Consider the following 23,988-nt stretch of genomic DNA (forward strand, 5'->3'; position numbering starts at 1 on the left):
AAGCACACGCAAAGATGCCCCACATCACTGGTCATCAGGAAAATGCAACTTAAAACTAAAACAATGTATCACTATAAAACCAATAGAACGGATACATTTTAAAGTAATGGCAACATTAAATGGAGTCAGCTGGAACTCTCATACATGGCTAGTGAGAATGGGAAACAGTACAGCCACTTGAGAACAACCTGGCAACCTGACTCAGGAATCCTATTCCCAGGTATTTACTGAAGATAGAGGAAAACTTAAGTCCACGCAGACTTGTTTGCAAATGTTCACAGCGGTGTTATCCATACTAGCCAAAACCTGAAAAGGGTCCAAACATCCATCAACTGGTGAGTGGATTAACCAATTCTGGTAGATTCACACAATGGCATACTAAGCAATACAAAGGGAGACACTCTGGATACAATGCATGTTACATGAGAGCCTGTTTTGCATTGGGTCATTTACAGTAATGAGGAAACAGCCTCAGGAAAAAAGTTACTGTACTAACAAATCCTAGAGACAAGCAGAAATCGCCATGCAGGGTCACATGAAGAAGATACTAGGGCGGTCATGAGGCAAACAGGAGTGAAGGGAGTGCTTAGGCCACGGCCTCTATTGGGGTTTTCTCAGGACAGGCAAGACAAGGCATGGGGTACAGTTTAGGATCAGCTAATGTGAATAACCTCCAAGGGCTCTGGGCTGTGAAGGGGTCCCCAGGCACCTAGCATCTGGCCCTGGGATGATGGCAAAGGAAGATGGCTTCCTGGGCTGAGGGGGCAGATAGAGTAGGGATCTCTCTGCCTTGCAGATCCAAGGCTCACTCAGGCTGGGTCCTTTGCTGTATCTAAGAATCGGTGAGCCCAGGGAGGGGCAATCTCCCCTAGCGAGAACAGTCAAAACCTCATAATACATAGAAAATTAAAAATATTTACAATACAAAGCTAGACACAAAAATCCATTTATTTAAAAGTCTAGAACAGGCAAAACTACTGTGATAGAAAAACCAGTGATGACTAGAGGTTAAATAGGGTAGGAAGAGACTGCAAAGAGCCACTAGGGAACTTTTTCATAGTGACGGAAATGTTTTATATCTTGACTATGGTGGTAGTGATGTATACATTTGTCAAGATGCAACAAATCATACACTTGAATTGGAGAAAGTAACCATATGCAAGTTATACCTCAATAAAGCTTATTTAAATATACAAACTTAAATATGATCTAGCTTGTATCTTCAGACATAAATACTAGTAAACAATGCAGTAATGCTTTGCATAGTTCTGGCTTTATAACACAGCTTAGTTACACTAGCAATACATAATCTGTATCCTCCTTTTTTCACCAAGCATCATAATTATTCCTGTGTCATTTGAAGTTCATCCAACTGCACATTATTTTTAAAGAGAAATTTCAGACTAAGGGGATACACACTCAACATTTACTTGTTTATATGCAAAGTAGCTATTGCTGCTGCTGCTGCTAAGTCGCTTCAGTCAAGTACGACTCTCTGCGACCCCAAAGATGGCAGCCCACCAGGCTCTGCCGTCCCTGGGATTCTCCAGGCAAGAACACTGGAGTGGGTTGCCATTTCCTTCTCCAATGCATGGAAGTGAAAAGTGAAAGTGAAGTCGCTCAGTCGTGTCCAACTCTTCGAGACCTCATGGACTGCAGCCTACCAGGCTCCTCTGTCCATGGGATTTTCCAGGCAAGAGTACTGGAGTAGGTTGCCATTGCCTTCTCTGCAAGTATCTACTGTGAAGGTGAATTTATAGTCACTAAAACTCAGGTGGATTTAAGAGCCTCTAAAATCACATGCCAGGTTAAACTTATAAATTGTTCTTTTTTTTTTTGCCATTTTTATAAGTTGAAAATGGTTGAAGACTGGCAATTTCATATGGTTCATCTTACATTAAGTAATATAAATGAAAATCTTAATTATAAAAGAATGATAAATACTATTATACTGCTTTAGAAGTAGTATACATTAACCAGTACTTTGTTTTTATTGTTTATGGGTTCAAGAACAGGTAACAATCCTTATTTTTATATCATCAATCCTCTTCCAGATTTGAAAACACAAATAAATAGTTGTTCTACCTAAACTACTGTAAACAAACCTGGATAAATTTACTTAGAGCCTAATCTATTTCATTTGGCAGCTTTACAAGGTTTGGAAGAAAAAAAATATGGTCCCTTTAAGAAGGCAGTGTATAAATGGAGAAATCATTAAGCAGAATTAAAAGCCTTTCGTAAGTTAGGAGTAAGATGGAGAAGTTAAAAGCAATTCGTGCTTACACAGTAACAGTATAAAATAAGTTGATTAACACCTTTCCTTTAAAATTAGCATTCCTGAACAGATTAAAAAATTTTTTTCATTGAAGTGTAGTTGATTTACAATGTCTTAATTTCTGCAGTACAGCAAAGTGACAGTTATATACATATATATTCTTTTTTTATATTATTTTCATTGTGGTTTATCCCAGGATACTGACTATAGTGTCCTGTGCTATACAGTGGTATTTTGCTGTTTATCCGCTTTGTAATAGTTGGCATCTACTACCCCGAAACTCCGACTCCATTCCTCTTCCACCCTCCTGCCCCATGACTACCACTGTCCTGCTCTCTGTGTCTGGGAGTCTGTTTCTGTTTCCTAAGTAGGTTCGTCTACGCCATATTTTAGGTTTCACATATAAGTGATATCATTCGGTGTTTGTCTTTCTGACTTACTCCACTTAGTTGAAGTACTCTCTAGTTGCATCCGTGTCCTTGAGACATGAGATGAGAATCACCAGAAGCCAAGAGAAGTTCAACAGCAGAGAGAAAAGAAAGATGTTACAAACCTCCTCAGGTGATGAAAGGAAGCAAGAACTTCATAGAACTTCCCTGGTGACTCAGATGGTAAAGAATCTGCCTACCAATGCAGGAGACACAGGAGACCCAGGTTCGATCCCTGGGTTGGGAAGATCCCTGGACAAGGGAATGGCAACCCACTCCAGTATTCCTGCCTGGAGAATTCCATAGACAGAGAAACCCGGCAGGCTATAATCTTTGGGGCCGCAGAGTCAGACATGACTGAGCAACTAACACATTTGACAAGGCTTGTAATATGTCATTGGTACTTAATATAAGCTTGGCAGAATTCATTATTTCTTTTAACCCTTACTGTAACTTAAATGGGGTTCTCAAGGCAAGAATACTGAAGTGGTTTGCCATTCCCTTCTCCAGCGGACCACGCTTTGTCAGAACTCTCCACTACGAATACAAGAATACACAGAAGAACTTTATAAAAAAGATCCTAATGACCCACCCAGATAACCACAATGGTGTGATCACTCACCTAGAGCCAGACATCCTGGAATGCGAAGTCAAGTGGGCCTTAGGAACCATCACTACAAACAAAGCTAGTGGAGGTGATGGAATTCCAGTTGAGCTATTTCAAATCCTGAAAGATGATGCTGTGAAAGTGCTGCACTCAATACACCAGCAAATGTGGAAAATTCAGCAGTGGCCACAGGACTGGAAAAGGTCAGTTTTCACCCTAATCCCAAAGGAAGGCAATGCTAAAGAATGCTTAAACTACCATACAACTTTTATACACTAATAAAGTAATGCTCAAAACTCTCCAAGCCAGGCTTCAACAAAATGTGAACTGAGAATTTCCAGATGTTCAAGCTGGATTTAGAAAAGGCAAAGGAACTAGAGATGAAATTGCCAACATCTGTTGGATCATAGAAAAAGCAAGAGAGTTCCAGAAAAAAAATCTACTTCTGCTTTACTGATTACACCAAAGCTTTTGACTGTGTGGATCACAATAAACTGTGGAAAATTCTGAAAGAGAAGGAAATACCAGACCACCTGACCTGCCTCTGAGAAATTCATATGCAGGTCAAGAAGCAACAGTTAGAACTGGACATGGAACAACAGACTAGTTCCAAATCAGGAAAGGAGTACAGCAAGGCTGTATACTGTCACCCCGCTTATTTAACTTATATGCAAGTACATCATGAGAAACATTGGGCTGCAAGAAGCATAAGCTGGAATCAAGATTGCCAGGAGAAATATCAATAACCTCAGATATGCAGACGATACCACCCTTATGGCAGAAAGTGAAGAGGAACTAAAAAAAGCCTCTTGATGAAAGTGAAACAGGAGAGTGAAAAAGTTGGCTTAAAGCTCAACATTCAGAAAACGAAAATCATGGCATCTGGTCCCATCACTTCATGGGAAATAGATGGGGAAACAGTGGAAACAGTGTCAGACTTTATTTTTTGGAGCTCCAAAATCACTGCAGATGGTGATTGCGGCTATGAAATTAAAAGACGCTTACTCCTTGGAAGGAAAGTTATGACCAACCTAGATAGCATATTCAAAAGCAGAGACATTACTTTGCCAACAAAGGTCTGTCTAGTCAAAGCTATGGCTTTTCCAGTGGTCATGTATGGATGTGAGAGTTGGGACTATAAAGAAAGCTAAGCGCCAAAGAACTGATGCTTTTGAACTGTGGTGTTGGAGAAGACTCTTGAGAGTCCCTTGCACTGCAAGAAGATCCAACCAGTCCATCCTAAAGGAGATCAGTCCTGGGTGTTCACTGGAAGGACTGATGCTGAAGCTGAAACTCCAATACTTTGGCCACCTCATGCGAAGAGTTGACTCATTGGAAAAGACTCTGATGCTGGGAGGGATTGGGGGCAGGAGGAGAAGGGGCCAACAGAGGATGAGATGGCTGGATGGCATCACTGACTCGATGGACATGAGTTTGAGTGAACTCCGGGAGTTGGTGATGGACAGGGAGGCCTGGCGTGCTGTGAATCATGGGGTCGCAGAGTTGGACACGACTGAGCGACTGAACTGAAACAGATACACAGATGACACCACCCTTATGGCAGAAAGCGAAGAACTGAAGAGCCTCTTGATGAAAGTGAAAAAGAGTAAATAAGTTGGCTTAAAACTCAACATTCAAAAAACAAAGATCATGGCAGGTGGTCCTATCAGTAAATGGCAAATACATGGGCAAACAATGGAAACAGTGACAGATTTTATTTTCTTGGCTCCAAAGTCAATGCAGATGGTGACTGCAGCCATGAAATTAAAAGATGCTTGTTCCTTGGAAGAAAAGCTATGACAAACCTAGACAGCATATTAAAAAGCAGAGACTTTGCCAACAAAGATCCGTCTAGTCAAAGCTATGGTTTTTCCAGTAGCCATGTATGGATATAAGAGTTGGACTATAAAGAAAGCTGAGCGCCGAAGAATTGATGCTTTTGAACTGTGGTGTTGGAGAAGATTTCTTGAGAGTCCCTTGGACTGGAAGGAGATCAAACCAATCAGTCTTGAAGGAAATCAATTCTGAATATTCACTGGAAGGACTGATGCTAAAGCTGAAACTCCAATACTTTGGCCACCTGATGCGAAGAACTGACTCATTAGAAAAGACCCTGATGCTGGGAAAGACTGAAGGCAGGAGGAAAAGAGGACAAGAGAGAATGAGATGGTTGGATGGCATCACTGACTCAATGAACATAGTCTGAGCAAGCTCTGGGAGTTGGTAATAGAGAAGCCTGGCATGCTGCAGTCAATGGGGTCACAAAGAGTCAGACACGACTGAGTGACTGAACTGAACTGAACTGTAACCTAAATACTGTATCATGAATCTTTTCTTTTTCCATTCAGGCTGCATGGTGTGGCATGAGGAACATCCCCAACCAGGGATCAAACCTGCACCCTCTGCAGTGAGTAGAAGCGTGATATCTTAACCACTGGCCTGCTAGGAAGTCCCTTAGCTTCACTTAAAAAATCATTTATTTGGCTGTGTCAAGTCTCAGTTGCAGCTCACAGGATCTTTAGTTGTGGCATGCAAACTCTTCCTTAGCTTCACTTTTTAAAAACATGTCTGCCCATTAGATCCTAACTACTCTCAACAGGCATCTTGTGACAACTAATCAAAATGTAAGTAGCAAAAAAAAAAAAAAGAAAGAAAAGGATATCTAGCTACCCAAGAGACTTTGAACCCATTATACTATTTTAATGATGAAAGCAGCACTCCACTCATTACAGCATTTAGTAATTCTTTTGGGACAGCAGGTTTCCAGAAAAATTATTTTGAAATTATTTCAAACGTACAGGAACTGCAAGATTAGTGCAAATAATTCCAGCATACTGTTCACCTTGATTCACTGCACTTTCCCCCATTTGCTTGCTGTGTGTGTTTTTTCTAAACCATTTGAGAGTTAGCTACAGACATTATCATGCCCCGAACCTTAAACATTTTGGCATGTACATTTTAAAAACAAGGGCATTCTCTCTTATAACCACAGAACAACGATCAAATTATGAAAATGTAACACTCATATAGTACTATTATCTGGAATATGGTCCATACTCAAACTTCGCCAATTATCCCAGTAACGTCCTTCATGTCAATTTTCTCCCCTGATATAAGATCCAATCTAGGATCATGCATTTCATTTACGTGTCAAGTCTCTTTAGTCTCTTTCAATCTGGAACAGTTCTGCGGTCTGTTTTTTGTTTTTTTTGTTTTTTTTTTTTTAAACATTCATGACCTTAATATTTTTCAAAAATTGTCTTACAAAATCTCTCAAGTTTGGTATGTCTGAAATTATCCTTAGTCAGATTCAGGTTAAACATTTTGGGCCGGAAGAATAAAGAGATGCTGTGATCATCTGGTCAAGGTAGTAACCCTCAATCTCTCCACTATAAAGTTACTATGTATTTCTTTGTCATTGAGAAATGCTTTGTGATTAGGGAAATATTTTGAAACTATGAAAAATACCTTCTCTACAAATTCTCCATTGTCGACTCCTCCATGAATCAATTACTATAATGATTGCAAAATGGTGATTTTTTTTAACTTGATTATTCTTTCTACATTTATTAGTTGGCATTCTAATGTAATAAAGAGCTTTCCCTTTATCCCTTATGTACTTCATTTGTTTACCTTATTCAATGTGTTACAATCCACTATCATCATTATTCACCCTAACCTTGCACTATATTGTCCCATATTTTGCTTGAGCTGTCTCCCTGTTCTTTTAACATTTAATACCATAAAAGGTATTTCTCAGCTTACAGATAAGGAAAATGAAGTGGCTTACACTTTTATAAAGGCAAGTGTGTAGAAAGTTTACAGTAGAACCAAACAGTCTATCAGTTGGAAAATTAACTACAAGGTCAGCTATGAAATTTACAGCTGTTCCTTGCAACTACCAGGTATAGAACCTTGTAACTATACTAGCATCTAGTTTTTAAAACCAGAAAAGGAGGCTGGCTCCACATTAGAATAAAGTAACAAAGTACTTTTAATGTTTCCTTTCAATATAGCAGACCACAGCAGTTAAATCTGCTGGGTCACTAAAAAGGACAAGAGTTAAAATTACCCTATTTACTATTCATTATTATTATTTACTATTATTATTAGTTACATCAGATATATATTTATTTAATTATATGACTACCCCATGAGGCATAATGTAGCTATCATTATTTCACTTTATCAATGAGAAAACAACTTTTAAAATTCAAAGAACCACATTCCAAAAGGCCCAGATTGTTAAATTTATTACCCAGCACCTGGTGATGATCACCAGATATGTGGATTTTACCCACATCCAAGAAGTCCCCACCATATGGCAGAGGGCAGCGGATGGAAAGGAAAAAGCAAAAATGGGGAGTTAAACCAGCACTAAGTTGGAACTTCGTAACTCTGGTTCCTGGAAAAATCAGAGAATCACTGCCATAAAGGGTGTCAATTATAGTCAGTAATAAGAGTGGAACCCAGGCCATGAGGAGTTTGATAAAGTCTGCTGATTTATTTAGGTTAGGTAAGTGAGTCTCTAAAAAGGAAAATGCTATTAAGTAAGCTCAAGTCACAGGCACAAAGAATGAAAGGCAAAGATGACAAGCACTTGTAAATCTTCATCAGCGATAAAAAGGCTGTCTAATAATGACAATATGTCAATTATACCTCAACAGTAAAGAAAAGGCTGTGCACTTAGAAGTCTAACTGCAGGGTGGGCTACAGTGGCTGCGTGGGGTGGTGGAAAGGGGACGAGAGCAGAATTAGAAGATCTAGAGCCCAGATTTCTAACCTGTACATCTAAGAGGCTGGATAACCTTCTCTCCCAAGGGCCTCCCAGCTGCAAAATTCCTTCAGATATAGAACTGCAGTTGCTGCCGAGCATGGCTCAGGTGAGGCACCTGGAGAGCCACCACTGAAGGTCAGTCCAACAAGTACAGCTTATTTCACCCTGCAATGTTACACATTTGGCTTAATTTCTGCACTTCTTTGGGAACAAGAAGAGGGTTAAGAAGAAGATGGTGGAGTTTAAATACTTATTTTTAATCTCTCCTTTTTTCATAGCTTCAAAATATGCAGTTTCCACAGCAATTTAAAATTTGAGAGTTGCATAGTGGTATAAACTTTATGTCAACAATAAAAATAAGCAAGAGGACATGAACTGATACCTTTCTTCCTTTTATCTTCCCTCTGAACCTGCCTGAGTCCTAACAGAGCAGACAAGACTGCTGAAACCCTTTCTTTAAGTGTACTGTACCTGGTAACTTTTCCCACATATGACACCAATCTTGAAATGGTTGACTCTTTAGAAACATAATTTGTTGTTTTCAGTCCCTCAGTCATGTCTGACTCTTTGCAACCCCATGGACTGCAGCACACCAGGCTTCCCTGTCCTTCACCATCTCTCGGAGCTTGCTCAAACTCACGTCCACTGAGTTGGCGATGCTATCGAATCATCTGGCACTAGCAATTTACCCTTCGCAGCAAACATTCACCTTTCATTCAATCTGAGGGCAGCCACAGAGCCAGGTACAGGCAGACTTGGAATATATTGACCAATTTCTCTCCCTTAGAATGGTGTTCCTTTACAACATACTTTTTGTAGGTCAAATCGAACTTTGGAAATAATAGAAATTTACTGATTAAAAGGCCCCTGAAAATGACCTTCCCCATTTTCCTGAGTGGCTCCAGTTCCCTCAAAAGCTGACAGACACTGAAGTGGCCACGAGGCCCTGTTTACCTGCTGTCATGAGTTTCAGTGCTGTTACTTTCTCCCAGTTTAATTTACTTGCTCACACTCTTCTTCATACCCAGTATAATTTAAGTCTCTTTCTTCCTCACACCCTAATGTAGCATTAAAGAAATCGATTAAGGTAAAAATATATTAACCTTTGGCTTTAATATTGTGTCAATTTTCTGAGAGGCAGATCATCCAATTGCCTTCCATGTTTAAATAAAATCACATTTAACAAATCAGGGTATGTGTTGACTTTGGAATTGGCCTTCTACTAAAATAAACAACTTTAAATGCCTGTAAGTCCAAAATTAGGAATTCTAGTTCTGAATTGAAAGTCAGGTCTTAAGAAATATTTGCACATTCATGTTCCTAGCAACATTATCCGCAACAGCCAAAACATGGAAGTAACCCAAGTGTCCATCAACAGATGAATGGATAAACAAAATGTAGTATATACACATAAAAGAATATTAATATTATTCAGCCCTAAAAAGGAAGGAAATTCTGAAACCTGCTATAAGATGGATGCATATCGATGACATGATGCTAAGTAAAAGATGCCAGTCATAAATCATATATGATTCCATTTATATGAGGTACCTAGAACAGTCAAATTCAGAGAGACAGAAAAGTAGTGGTTGCCAGGGGAACCACTATGGGAAGAGAGAGAATAGGGAGTAGTTGTTAATAGGTACAGAATTTTTTGTTTAGTTTTTTAGTTTTACAAAAAGAAAGAGTTCTGGAGGTTAGCAGCACAACTATATGAATGTACCTAATGCTACTGAACTGTACACTTAATAAAATGGTTACAAAGGCAAATTTTACATTATTCGTATTTTACCACAATTTCAAAAAATTCTTATGTCACAAAGCTAAATCCCAGGGCTGAAAGTCCTTTCAGTTTGAACCAGCACATTATCCATCATTTCAACAACACTTGGCAGGGTGATAAGTCAAGCAAGACAAATAGCTCTCTCTGAGTACCTTACGTTGCTTAATGACAGGTGTGTTGTCCGAAATAATTAGCTTTTAAAAAGGAGTAGCCTTAACTGTCCTCTGGAACTGGTTAGGGATCTCAGTTTCCCTTCATTAAGTTCCTGACAGCTCAATGTCCTCACATCTGTCACTGTTTGGGAGACTGATTCCAAGAACATAAATTGCTTCGAGGACTGGGCAACAAATTTATTCCGGTTCACAGGACAGAGCTGAACCCATCTGTTTTCTAATCAAAAGCCATATTTGAGTCAGTTTTGCTCCATCACAGGACCACACTAATGGGAGCAGCACAATCATATGGTATTTTCCTCCTTTCTATCCATGTAGTACCCATGATTATGGGAAACACAAATCAATTAGAGGCATGACAACACCCTCAGAAACAGGGTCTCTGCAGACTGTAGGACCTTCAACCAATTCCATTTTTATCTGTTAATTCTTCAGACCACAGTGATTCATTTCCTCCAAGTGACATGGTTTCTTTCTGAATTACACATGGGAAAATATTCTTACCAACTTACCTTAATCTTTTTTTAAGCTGTAAACTGTCATGGATGATCCTTTTAACAAACTCTAGTTCACCTCCTTCTGCCATGATCTCTGTGATTCCTCCTGTATTTACAGAACTGGGTGGGGGTCTTCGAGGATTTCGAGAATTTACTCCCTTAACAACAACAACAACAACAACAAAAACTCTGGTGAAAAATTTTTACACCTTAAGACCAGGTCTCTGTAACCTAGTTCTAAGTAAGAATACTTAGACATAATTTCAATTTCCAAGTACTATGCTAGGCTTAGGATTTAAAAAATCATATAACCACAGCATTTGAAACAACTACATTCATGTTAATATTCCTTTCTTAAAAGGTCTTTAGCTTCCATCTTTGTGATTAAACATACTAACATTGTACTTTTTTATGTAACAATTCTGTCACTTTTTCTTTACATTTTCTGTCTTGGTATTATATACTGAAAATATTCCACCCAAAGACTATAAAAACATTGAATTTTGATTTCTTCTAGTACAGTTTCACTTTTAAATTTTAAATATTTAATCCACTCCTACTTCACATCATATTTTTTTAAAAATCCTAGTAGAACAAAGATTTAAATATAAATAGTTAAAACAATAAAAAAGAAAACATAGGAGTAAATATGCTTCTTAGCTATGATACCAAAAGCATAAGCAACAACAAAAACCAGATAAACTGATAAAAGTAAAAAAAAAAAAGCAAAAACTTCCAAGCTGCAAAAGACACTGCCAAGAAAGTACAAAGACAACCCACAGAATGGGAGAGAATTTTTGCAAATAATATACCTATTAAGGGGCTTCCCTGATAGCTCAGTTGGTAAAGAATCCACCTGCAATGCAGGAGACCCTGGTTCAATTCCTGGGTCAGGAAGATCTGCTGGAGAAGGTATAGGCTACCCATTCCAGTATTCTTGGGCTTCCCTTGTGGCTCAGGTGGTAAAGAATCTGCCTCCAATGTGGGAGACCTGGATTCGATCCCTGGGTTGGGATGATTCCCTGGAGAAGGGAAAGGCTATACCCACTCCAAGGGACCTGCATACAGAATAAAGAATTCTTAAAATAGTCAGAAGAAAAATAGCCCAATTCAACTGGGCAAAGGATCTGAACAGGCCTTTATCCAAAGAAGATACACAAATGATCAAAAAGTACGTGAAAAGATGTTCAATATCATTAGCCATCAGGGATATGCACATTCAAACCACAATGAGCTACCACTCCATTCCTCCTAGGATAGCTGTAACCAAGAAGATAACAACAAGTGCTGACAAAGATGTGGACAAACTGGAAGTCCCACACACTAGTTATAATCAAAAATGGTGCAGCCACTGTGGAAAACATTCTGGCAGTTCCTCAAACAATTAAACACACAGTTACCAGATGACCTAGTCATTCCGCTCCTAGGTATATACCTACGAGAAGTGAAAACATGTTCATGCAAACACTTGTACAAGAATACTTGCAGCAGCTTTGTTCATAATAGCCAAAGAGTGCCTAAAACCCAAATGTCCATTCATGAACGAATGGCTTGATAAAAAGGGTATTTCCATACAATGGAATATTTATTCGGCAATAGAAAGAAACTAATACATGGCACGATATGGGTGATCCCTGAAAACATACTATGTTTAGTGAAAGAAGTTAGCTACAACAGACCACAGATTTTATAATTCCATTGTAATGAAATGTTCAAAACAGGCAACTCCAGAAACAGAAAGCAGACTAGGACTAAGGGGGCTGCAAGGGAACCAAGAGTAACTGTTAATGGAGGTGGGGCTTTTTTGGGGGGAGGGAATGATGAAAATGTTCTAAAATTAATTGGGTAATGGTTGCACAACTCTGTGAATATACTGCTGCTGCTGCTGCTGCTATGTCACTTCAGTCATGTCCGACTCTGTGCGACTCCATGGACAGCAGCCCACCAGGCTCCCCCATTCCTGGGATTCTCCAGGCAAGAACACTGGAGTGGGTTGCCATTTCCTTCTCCAATGCATGAAAGTGAAAGTGAAGTCGCTCAGTTGTCCGACTCTTAGCGACCCCATGGACTGCAGCCTACCAGGCTCCTCCGTTCATGGGATCTTCCAGGCAAGAGTACTGGAGTGGGGTGCCATTGCCTTCTCTGGTGAATATACTAAAAATAATAAAAGTCTACCCTTTAAGTAGGTGAACTGATGGCATGAAAATTACATTTCAGTAAAGCTGATGCAAAAAGATATTTAATTCTGGTGCCAGTAATAGTCTATTTCTTCACCTGGAAGCTCGTTCTACAAGAACATTCACTTTGGAAAATCCAGCTTATACTTATGGCCTGTGTATTTTTACATATATATAGAATATCTCAATATTTTTCTTAAAAATGTACTCTAGGATGTGACTATTTTAGTTCTTAAATCTATTTGCATCAAGAGCCAAAATTTAATTCCCTAAATCCTGCTTGACTTCATGCTCCAATCTGGAATGTGCTATTGCTAATAAATTTCTGTCCACCTTACCTCTAACTCAAATGTGATCCATGTGGAATTTATTTTGTTATGAGGTATGTAAATGGTATTTTAGAGCATCTAAGTGATTCTAAAAATAATTCATTCTCTCAAAGTTTTAAGCATACATACCATCTCTTGTTTCCTCTAATATTTCTATTAACTTTTCTTTAGATGAGGAAAAATTAGGTTAAATCAATAATATTTTATTGATTGTCAACAGCTTAGCTATTTTCAGCCAATGTATAAGCTGTTTTAAGCCAATATATGAGCTGTTTTTAGCCATTTTCATGAGCAAATATATTTTATTTCATAAAATCAATATACTCATTTCAAGTTGGAACACTAAATCAGCCATTTGTTTACTATCAAATGATAGCTGGCTGTAAAAACAGTGATCTTTCTTTAGGCCAAAAAGCCCAATGCAGGAGTAGACTGTAACCTAAGTTGGTCCAGTCAGAAGAAATCCAAATGTTCAATGGTTTAAGAAAGAAAAGAGTTCCCTCCTCACCCTCTCCCCCTCCCCATACATTACTCTGCCACAAGTAAACCAACTTGAGAAGAGAACCAACCAAGGGTCAGATCAGAGCCAAAGGGAACTCGAAAAAAGTCTCAGCCTTGATATTATGATGAGCTCCTTGATCAAACTGTTCCTGAAGGTCATGCTATTGCTGGATTTCTCAGAAACATAAGCCAATAAACCTTTTTGGAAAGTCAATCTGAATTAGATTTTCAGGTGCTTGATACCAGAAGCATCCTAACTGATACAGCTTCCAAAAGAAATGTTGCTCTTATCTTTGCAAACAAGGAAAACTTAGATAAATATTCAGCTACTTTAAAGGAGAAGATATTTTACCTTGGCTTCCAACTGATTGGCAAAAAAGGGAGGGTTGCACATGCAAAAGTCATAAATTATCTCAGACTCTTCTTTAAGAGCATCCATCAGGAGTGTCTTCTGTGGTACTTTAACCACTAGGAATAAAAAAGAGAGACTTAACTACTATTAATACTGTGACAGTTTTCAAATATATCCACAAATTCTTCGGCACTAGTCCCTTCAAGAGGTGGTGTTTGATTTCCCTTTCCTTGAGAGCAGCTTCACTCAATGGCTTGCTTTTATTGAAAAGAATATGATAGAAGTAAAAAGGTATCACTTCTGAGGCTAGGTCATAAGAAGCAATATGGCTTCCTCCTTGCCCTATCACTTAAACAACTTGCTCCACGAGAAGCCAGGTGACATGCTCCAAGGATGCTTAAGCAGTCCTGAGGAGAGATCCACAAGGCAGTGAACTAAAGCTTCCTGCCTACAGCCACGTAAGCGAGCCATCTTGGAAGCAAATCTCTATCCCCAATCTTTCAGACTACAACCTCATGAAAGACTCTGAACCAGAATCACCTGGCTAGGCCACACCCAAATTCCTGACCCACATGAATAATGAGATAATAAATGTTTACTGCCTAAACTGCCAGATTTGGGGGTAATTTGTAATACAGGAATGGATAACTAAAAATCTCATTAATAATATACTAAGGGACTTCCTTGGTGGTCTAGTGGCTAAAACTCCACACTCCCAATGACCATGGGCTCAGGTTCGATCTCTGGTCAGAGAACTAGATACCACATGCTGCAATGAACTGCAACTAAGAGTTCACATGCCATAGCAGAAGACCCACAGGCCACAACAAAGATCGAAGACTGAAAAAAAAAAAAAATTGAAGATCCTGTGAGCTGTAGCTAAGACCCAGTGCAGTCAAATAAACAAATATTTAATATATATATCAACATCTCCCCTTATGATATATTTAACACTAGTAAGAAAAGCCGATTTCTTAGACAGCCAGTGTAAATTTGCTGCATGACTCAGGGAGCTCAAACTGGGGCTCTGTGACAAACTAGAGGGGTGGGATGGAATAGGAGGGAGGTCCAAGAGCGGGGACATTTGTTTACCAATGGCAGGCTCATTTGATATATGGCAGAAACCAACATAATACTTTAAGGCAATTATCCTTCAATTATAAATAAATAACTTAAAAAAAAGAAAAGTCTATTTCTTCCAAAGAGAGACATAAAGTCTCTTTAATGCCAAAAAAAAAAAAAAAAGAACTGTCAACTGCCTTTTATGTAGACAGTAAGCACAGAAATAAAAGTAAAAGCTCTACTTGGATACACTGTTTAAGTCAGGGTGCCCCATCAGTCTCATGGTACTTATATAACTTGAAGGGGCTTCCCCAGTGGCTCAGTGGTTAAGAATCTGCCTGCAATACAGCAAACACAGGAGACAAGGGTTCGACCCCTGGGTCGGAAGATCTCCTGAGGGAGGAAATGGCAACCCACTCCAATATTTTGGTCAGGATAATCCTATGGAGCCTGGCAGACTAGTTGGTGGGGTCGCAGAGTTGGAAATGACTGACTGACTTAGCACAAAGGAGATTTGACTATCTGTAGCACAGTTCCATGTACTGAAATTAAAAAGATGGTACAGTTTAATCAACAGCAGGATTTTCTTCCTTTTAAAGTCTTGGTAACTAGGTTACTTCATATACAGTTCGTTCTCATTAGCAGTAAAGTCACCACAAACACTGAATTAGTGCCTACTGAACCACTGACTCCTAAGAGAAATACAAGGTTAGGTAGCTTCAAGCCTCTGATCACATTTTCATCACCCAATCAATACATATCCTATTTTATGTATCTCTGTTTAAAGACACCTTATTTAACATGCATTACTGACTCAACACTGAACTCATGGCCAAAGGACTATAATATGTCTGAAGAAAATTTATCTGACACACGTATTTTCTGTTAGGCACATCACAGCCTTCTTGTACTTAGGAACACTAGTACTCAAGTACTATGTTTAGGGGCCATTAAAAACAGCAAAATCACCAAGAAAAAGCACAGAATTGCAACAACAACAAAAGTGGTAGTAAGCAGACCATGAAAAGAACACTTGTTTACAGTGTGTGAGCTGAAAGGAGACAGCAGGGAAAAGAAAAAGAAAAGACAGCAGGGAACACACACACCGGGTGATTCCAATTTTTTCCCATTTTGCACATGTCTGTGAATGACCACAAAAGTACCACAAGTATTGATTTGGGGGCTAAAAATAGACACAGGTAAGCAAACTTTAGCAAGGAGGCAAAGTCACAACACAGAACCTACAAAGTATGAGGGTCAGCTGCGTTCACTCTATTTCTGAGTTGATTCTGATAAGAAAGCAGCAAACCCAATTACAACTGTACCAAATTTTTAAAAATTACCAAAGCTTGTATGTTAAAGCAAAAGATAATGGGATGTGTTAAATTAGAAAAACAGGTTAACAAACAAAACTTGAAAGGAATATTGATTGTGCAGAGCTAACCTTTTATAAGATCAGATAAGTTATTCTGCTCCACATTCTTCTTTGCGTAGTTGAAGCACATATCATCTACTTCTGTTGCAAGGAAATACCAGCCGTTTAAGGTTGTTCCAAGTAAAGGATAGATGCAGGATGCCCCAGTACCTAGTGAAATAAGAATTCAAAACACATTGCACACACCTGAGCAGAAGGTGAGACCAATCAGCAAAAACACCATTCTTCTTTTCTTAGAATCCTTACAGCCTTAACAGCTTAAAACAACAAGCTGGTACTGATTATGCACACATTGCAGCTACTGGTTTCATGTATGTTAGTCTTACATCATAATTAGTTTCAAATTTCCTAAAGGAGAGAAACCTTCCCGCACTCATTGTATGCTGTATGTAAAATGAAGTATGGCTGGTGATCAAGAAATACAAGACTGACTAACTGAAAACTGTCAAAACAATTTATAAAAAGTCTTCATTTTAAATTTCTTATGAAACTTAATTTTCTTGAAAGAAATCAACGTAATTTGTTAAAACAGCACAGGAATATCTTACAAAGATCAACGTACATATCCCACTCTACAGAAGCAGGAAAAAATACAGAGAGTATAAGATTTTTATAATATTAAATCACCCAATTTCCCACATATCTATCTGTAAGTTGTTACTTGAAGGAAACCAGAAGTAAAAAGGATTTATTTCTCAGATGTGGAAGCATGGAAAAACATTTGATCCAGGTCCAAAACATCAGTCATAAACTGGTCCCACCACAGTTTCAAAGGAGACCTTCAAAAGCAAATGCTCCAGGCAAATATCTCTGACAATTAGGGTTTGGTCCTAAACTTGCATGTAGAACCTCTAACCATAGATTGGACAAGCATATACTAACCACAAATAATTGCCACTCACTGATCTTGGCCAATGAGATCCTAAAGAGTATATTCAAGAGAAGAAAAGCCGGTGTTTTTCTCAGAGGCTCACAGTAGTCAGCCCACTTTCCAGGACCACATTTTGGTGCCAGTCTAGCCTTAGAAGGATTTGGCAGGAAGAACTAGAGGCCAGAGTAATGCCTAACTCAGAGGAAAGCGAGGGTCCTCTTACTGCTTCCTCATTAAGTACTCAGAACAGGAGAGTAAAAGACACGACAGTGACTGATGGCTGGAACATTTACGATCTTTTGACAGTCACAGTGATGCTACATTTATTGTCATGTTTACTAACAACATCCTGGCCCTGATGCTACTGGGCAAACATCTCTGGGGGATGTGAGAGGTGGTAAGGGAAGGACTGGTAAAAGGTACTCAAGCCCCTCTCAGAATCCACAATTATGTAGACCCTGCTAGTCATTCTGGAAAGATAGTCACTCAAATAAGGATATTAAGGAAATTTAAGTAGCACTTCCAGCTCTGTAGGAAAAAAAAAACCCAACTCAGAGCAGATCCCAGGCCCTTGGGTCTCACATAACAGCCCCTCTCTTCGTACTTCAATTTCATTTAAAAGTGAAAAGAAAAAGGACATCTCCCTTCAGCTGTCCAAAGATCAGGTGTCATCAGGGTAATAAAGGTGAAAGACCTGCCCTCTGCCAAAAAAATCAAGTTTCTCAATTCTTAAGACCAGAAGACTTGCATTCTAACATTCTAATCCCCTCAGAAAGCTGAATGACATTTTTAAATAGGTAATAATCCTTCCAATGATAAATAAAAATGGAAAGTGTATAACTATAGAATTAGAGCAAACTAATGGAGTCTGGGGTAGGAATTTATATAAAACCCTAATTAGAATAAATGTGATTTCAGCAAGAGTGCCCCTTGTGAAGAGCTAAAATCCATTAACCTCCTATATCCCCAAGTGCTATTTTAGAGGGTTTGGGGCATAATTAAAATAAATTAGTACTAAATAGGCTCTCAAGCTTTTTAAGCTTTTTATAATCCATCAGGCAAACTTCTGTGAGGAACATAAAAGAAACTTTTTTTAAACCCCATTATTTTTACCTATTGCTTAGTTCATATCATGTGTTCAGAATTTTGTATGTTGAAAGAATGATGTATTTATCCATCAACATTCAACAAATCATTTACTGAGCACCTACCTTGTACCAAAAACTTTGCTAAGACTTTGAATGTTAAAGTATTAATAACAGACTTGGTACTTTGCAATTGGGTAGCAAAGAAAAACATTAATCAATCAGACAAGTGAATGTGGTTTTTAAAAAATTACATGAAGGAAAATACACAGTTTTCTGAAGTTCATATTGAAGGAACGTATCTTATGCTGGAAAGTCAGAGGCTTTCTTACAAAATAAGGCTTCAGTTGACAGTTCACTTCAGTCGCTCAGTCGTGCCCAACTCTTTGGGACCCCATGGACTGCAGCAAGCCAGGTCTCCCTGTCCATCACCAACTCCTAGAGTCCACCCAAACCCATGTCCATTGAGTCAGTGATGCCATCCAACCATCTCATCCTCTGTCATCCCCTTCTCCTGTCTTCAATCCTTCCCAGCATCAGGGTCTTTTCCAATAAGTCAGTTCTTCGCATCAGGTGGCCAAAGTATTGGAGTTTCAGCTTCAACATCAGTCCTTCCAATGAATATTCAGGACTGATTTCCTTCAGGATTGACTGGTTGGATCGCTTTACAGCCCAGGGGACTCTCAAGAGTTTTCTCCAACACCACAGTTCAAAAGCATCAATTGTTCAGTGCTCAGCTTTTTTTATAGTCCAACTCTCACATCCATACACGACTACTGGAAAAAACATAGCTTTGACTAGACAGACCTTTTTTGGCAAAGTAATGTCTCTGCTTTTCAACATGCTGCTAGGTTGGTCACAGCTTTTCTTCCAAGGAGCGTCTTTTAATTTCATGGCTGCAATCACCACATGCAGTGATTTTGGAGCCCCCAAAAATAAAGTCTGACACTTTTTTCACTGTTTCCTTTTAACTATTTGCCATGAAGTGATGGGACCAGATGCCATGACCTTAGTTTTCTGAAATGCTGAGTTTTAAGCCAACTTTTCACTCTCCTCTTTTACTTTCATCAAGAAGCTCTTTAGTTCTTCTTCCCTTTCTGCCTCAACGGTGGTGTCATCTGCATATCTGAGGTTACTGATATTTCTCCCGGCAATCTTGACTCCAGCTTGTGTTTCATTCAGTCCAGCATTTCTCATGATGTACTCTGCATATAAGTTAAATAAGCAGAGTGACAATATACAGGCTTGACGTACTCCTTTCCTGATTTGTAACCAGTCTGTTGTTCCATGTCCAGTTCTAACTGTTTCTTGACATGCATACAGATTTCTCAGAGGCAGGTCAGTGGTCTGGTATTCCCATCTCTCAGAATTTTCCACAGTTTATTGTGATCCATACAATCAAGGCTTTGGCATAGTCAATAAAGCAGAAATAGATTTTTTTCTGGAACTCTCTTGCTTTTTCTATGATCCAACGGATGTTGGCAATTTGATCTCTGGTTCCTCTGCCTTTTCTAAATCCAGCTTGAACATCTGGAAGTTCATGGTTCATGTACTGTTGAAGTATGGCTTGGAGAATTTCGAGCATTACTTTGCTACTGTGTGAGATAAGTGCAATTGTGCAGTAGTTTGAACATTCTTTGGCATTGCTTTTCTTTGGGATTAGAATGAAAACTGACCTTTTCCAGTCCAGTGGCCACTGCTGAGTTTTCAAATTTGCTGGCATACTGAGTGCAGCACTTTCACAGCATCATCTTTTAGGATTTGAAACAGCTCAACTGGAATTCCATCACCTGCACTAGCTTTGTTCATAGTGATGCTTCCTAAGGCCCACTTGACTTTGCATCCCAGGATGTCTGGCTCTAGGTGAATGATCACACCGTTGTGATTATCTAGGTCGTGAAGATCTTTTCTGTACAGTTCTTCTATGTATTCTTGCAACCTCTTCTTAGTATCTTCTGCTTCTGTTAGGTCCATACCATTTCTGTCCTTTATAGTGTCCATCTGTGCATGAAATGTTCCCTTGGTAGCTCTAATTTTCTTGAAGAGATCTCTAGTCTTTCCCATTCTATTGTTTTCCTTTATTTCTTTGCATTGATCACTGAGGTAGGCTTTCTTATCTCTCCTTGCTATTCTTTGGAACTCTGCATTCAAATGGGTATATCTTTCCTTGTCTCCTTTGCCTTTCGCATCTCTTCTTTTCACAGCTATTTGTAAGGCCTCCTCAGACAATCATTTTGCCTTTTTGCATTTCTTTTTCTTGGGGATGGTCTTGACAAGTACAAGTATGGGGGAGAGTTGGCAAGTACAGTAGAAATGAGAAATAATGAGGTGAAGGTGGGAAACTCCAGGCAGGGGGAACAACATGTACAAAGAATCATAATGTCTGATTAGAAGAACTAAAGACAACTGTAGAAATCAAAGAAAAAGAACATAATGTAAGGGTTAGAGAGACCTAGAGGGGCAAGAATCAGACAATGAAAATTCTAATAGGCCTACTAAAGGTTTTGGGTGTTTATCAGAGAAGCAAGAGAAAGTCATTAAAATGGTAAATGTAATAATTAGACATAAGTTTATACACACTTTCTGGAATGGAGAGGCAACAGAGCAGATGAGAACAGAGTAGCTGAGAAGCTATTCTGTAGACAGGGAGACATGATGGTGACTTGGGCTGGGATGGTGGGAACTGAGATGGAGAAAAGTAGATGATTTAAGAAATATTTCAGAAAAGAAAACTATTTAAGGGTACCAGGTGATAGACAATGTCAGTGAGAATGGAGAGAAGCAAAAATGAAGGATGACAGGGTGGACTGTGAGGGAGCTGCTGAAACAAGGAACAAAGGAAGAGGACCCAGATTCGGAAGGAAGAATCTGAGTTTGGTCTTGGACTTGCAAAATCTGAGAGGTCTTTGATATATCCAAGTTTCTTGTATAGTTTGGACCAGAGTTCAAGAAAAGTAATCTGAGTTGGAGGAATAAACAATCTGTAGGTTATCTGCATGGAGGTAGAAAATAAAGTCGTAGACATGGATGAAATTGCCTAGAGGTAGAGTGCCAAATAGGAAAAGCGTTAAGACAGCTTCAGAAATTCTCAATATTTAATAGCCAGATACAAGAAAGGAAGCCTGAAAAGGGGAGAAGAGTGACTAAAAATGAAAAGAGAAAACCAGAGTCTGGTGTCGTGGAAGCTAAGGGAGGAGAGTGCATTTAAAAGAGAAAGGAGAGGTAGGTAAACGCTGCTGGAAAGGTCATGTACTATTGAGCCTTGAAAATGTAGAACATTTACTATCGCCTAGAAACTGTCTCCTCTTAACTATATTTAGAAATAGAGTACAGAGTTTTTAATTCTTCATTCTTTCTATAAAGAATAAATAGAGTCCAACAGATTAACAAATTTTAAACTCTACCAAAATGAAAACACTGGCTATGACAAACATACATTTATAATAGCAAAACACACCCTGGCTTCATTTCCTTCTATTTCTCTACTTATTTCCCCAAATGAATCAAACAGGACAGTTTTCTCCACTATAGAAGTTTACAATTAAGTGAACATCTTAAAGCCTTTTTCCTTCCTTTTAATTTTGGATTAAATACTCTCTATGAATAATCATCTAAGAGATTTCTAAAAGTATTCAGGCCCACATGATCTTTTATTAAATGGCCATCACCACAACATCCCAATATGGGGACTTCTGTACTAATACCAAATAAATCAGGGTAAAAATAGTGTCCAACAGACACAGATGTAAACATGGTGATCTGAAAAGCTAAAAAAACAGGTGCCTCACTTTCATCCTGCACTCTCTTACTCCGTTCTGCTGTTTGGGGTTGACAATCCCTTCTCAGAGAGACTGACAGCAGAAAAGCCCAGGTGTACCAAAAAAGGACAATGATATCTGCAGTCAGTTTCTTTTACACGACAAACACCCAGGAGTTTTCAAAGAACTTGCAAAGACTTCACAAAATTTATGAAACTTAACAGTTAGCCAAGAAGAATTTTAAGCCATGTACCTATGTCAATTCCTCTTCGGAGGGTACTTTTGTCAGAGTTCTGATGACCGATCAGATCTTCTACCCAATGAATATAGTTGAGTCTCAAGGGAACTGTAGGAATCAGTCTCTCCAGCGGAATATCGATAGAAAGTCCAAAATCTTCCCTTAGCAGAGTACAAGTCAGAGCTCTGACTGCTTCGGGATCTTTAAAATTAAGACTGAAAGGTGGAGAAAAAGAAGTAAAACTGGTTAGTAAGATGCACTATGTTGCAAAAGCTCTATGGCAATCAGGCAGTACCAAACACCCATTTGAATTTCCTAGGAAAGCACGCACAAATAGTTATTCAGGAGCATTCAGGGCAATGGCAAACACACATGGGCGTGAGACAATCACAGTATACGAGAGGCAGCATAAAAATACTGCATCCTCACACACGAAGCATACAGGACCAGAGCACCTCAGTTCCAGTTCCTGCCGAGTTGTCTCCTTACTTAGTTATGTAACTTTGACAAGTTATTTAGCCTCTATGAGGCCATTTTCTCCACTGTAAAATGGGAATAATATCTACATGTAGAGCTGCTGTGTGATAATCTGTGAAAAGTACTAGCATAATGCCTAAATGCTATTTTTACTATCACCAATTAACATGATTTGATAGTAGCATTCTTTGAAAATCATACTTAAAAGTGGAAAGAAACCAGTATAAGATGTTTAATAATGAAAACAGGTTAACATATTTAAATACAACAACTATTACAAATATTAAAATTTAAATGTGACTAATTTTAGCAGGCTTCCTGAATAGTAATTTACACACTATAAATTCACCTATAAAGACACAATGGTTTCTTGGTATTCATGGGGTCATGCGACCATCACCACAAGCCAATCCCATCACCACAAGCCAATCCCATCACCCTCAAAAAAACCCCTGCACCCATTTGCAAGTCATTCCTCATTTCTGCCCTCAGCCCTGGGCAACCACTAATGTAACTGTCTCCAGAGATTTGCCTTTTGTGAACATTTCATACAAATGAATCACAAACATGTGGTCTCTGCATCTGGATTCTTTCACTTAGCACAATGTTTGTGAGGTTTATCCACGGTGTAGCATGTATCAGCACTTCATTTCTTTTTATGACCAAATAATACTCCACTGTATGGACGACCACATTGCAGTTTAGGTACTGGATGAATAACCACACTGGCGTTTTGTTTACCCACTTACCACTTGATGGCCACTAGGATTGTTTCTATTTTTTGGCTGTCATGAACAATGCCGCTAATAAATATCCACATACAAGCCTTCACATGGATGGGTTATTATTTCTCTTGAGTAGATATGGAGGAATATGTCATATGACATATTTACATTTAACTTCTTAAGAACTGGTGTCAATGTAACTATTCTGAGAGGCAGGAAAAGTGTTAAATGAGAGGAAGTAACTTTGTAGCAACAAAATGCTGGAACGGAATCAGGAGGATAAATAACTTCAAAAGTGACTGACTTCACATTAGGTGGGGATTTATGATCTTTTAAAGACAAGTTTCCATAAAACAACAGGAGTGGAAGTTTGCTGCATAAATATATGCTAGCAATAAAAAGTCTCATTAAAATATGTTAAGCCTATTTAATGGGATA

The 23,988-nt window shown here is 38.8% G+C and overlaps 1 protein-coding gene across 2 annotated transcripts in view; it reads right to left on the reverse strand.

The window, feature by feature from the left end:
* METTL16 (methyltransferase 16, RNA N6-adenosine) overlaps positions 1-23,988 on the reverse strand; it is a 68,415-nt gene that overhangs the window by 25,640 nt on the left and 18,787 nt on the right. For both annotated transcript variants that reach the window (XM_004012555.4, XM_060395319.1), the window contains 4 exons: positions 22,364-22,563; positions 16,406-16,546; positions 13,900-14,015; positions 10,556-10,698 (listed from right to left, as the gene is read on the reverse strand). In XM_004012555.4, coding sequence (XP_004012604.1) covers positions 10,556-10,698; positions 13,900-14,015; positions 16,406-16,546; positions 22,364-22,563 — 600 coding nt within the window. The remainder of the gene's footprint in view (positions 1-10,555; positions 10,699-13,899; positions 14,016-16,405; positions 16,547-22,363; positions 22,564-23,988) is intronic.

Source organism: Ovis aries, chromosome 11 (assembly GCF_016772045.2).
Source record: "Ovis aries strain OAR_USU_Benz2616 breed Rambouillet chromosome 11, ARS-UI_Ramb_v3.0, whole genome shotgun sequence".
NCBI classification, from domain to species: Eukaryota; Metazoa; Chordata; class Mammalia; order Artiodactyla; family Bovidae; genus Ovis; species Ovis aries.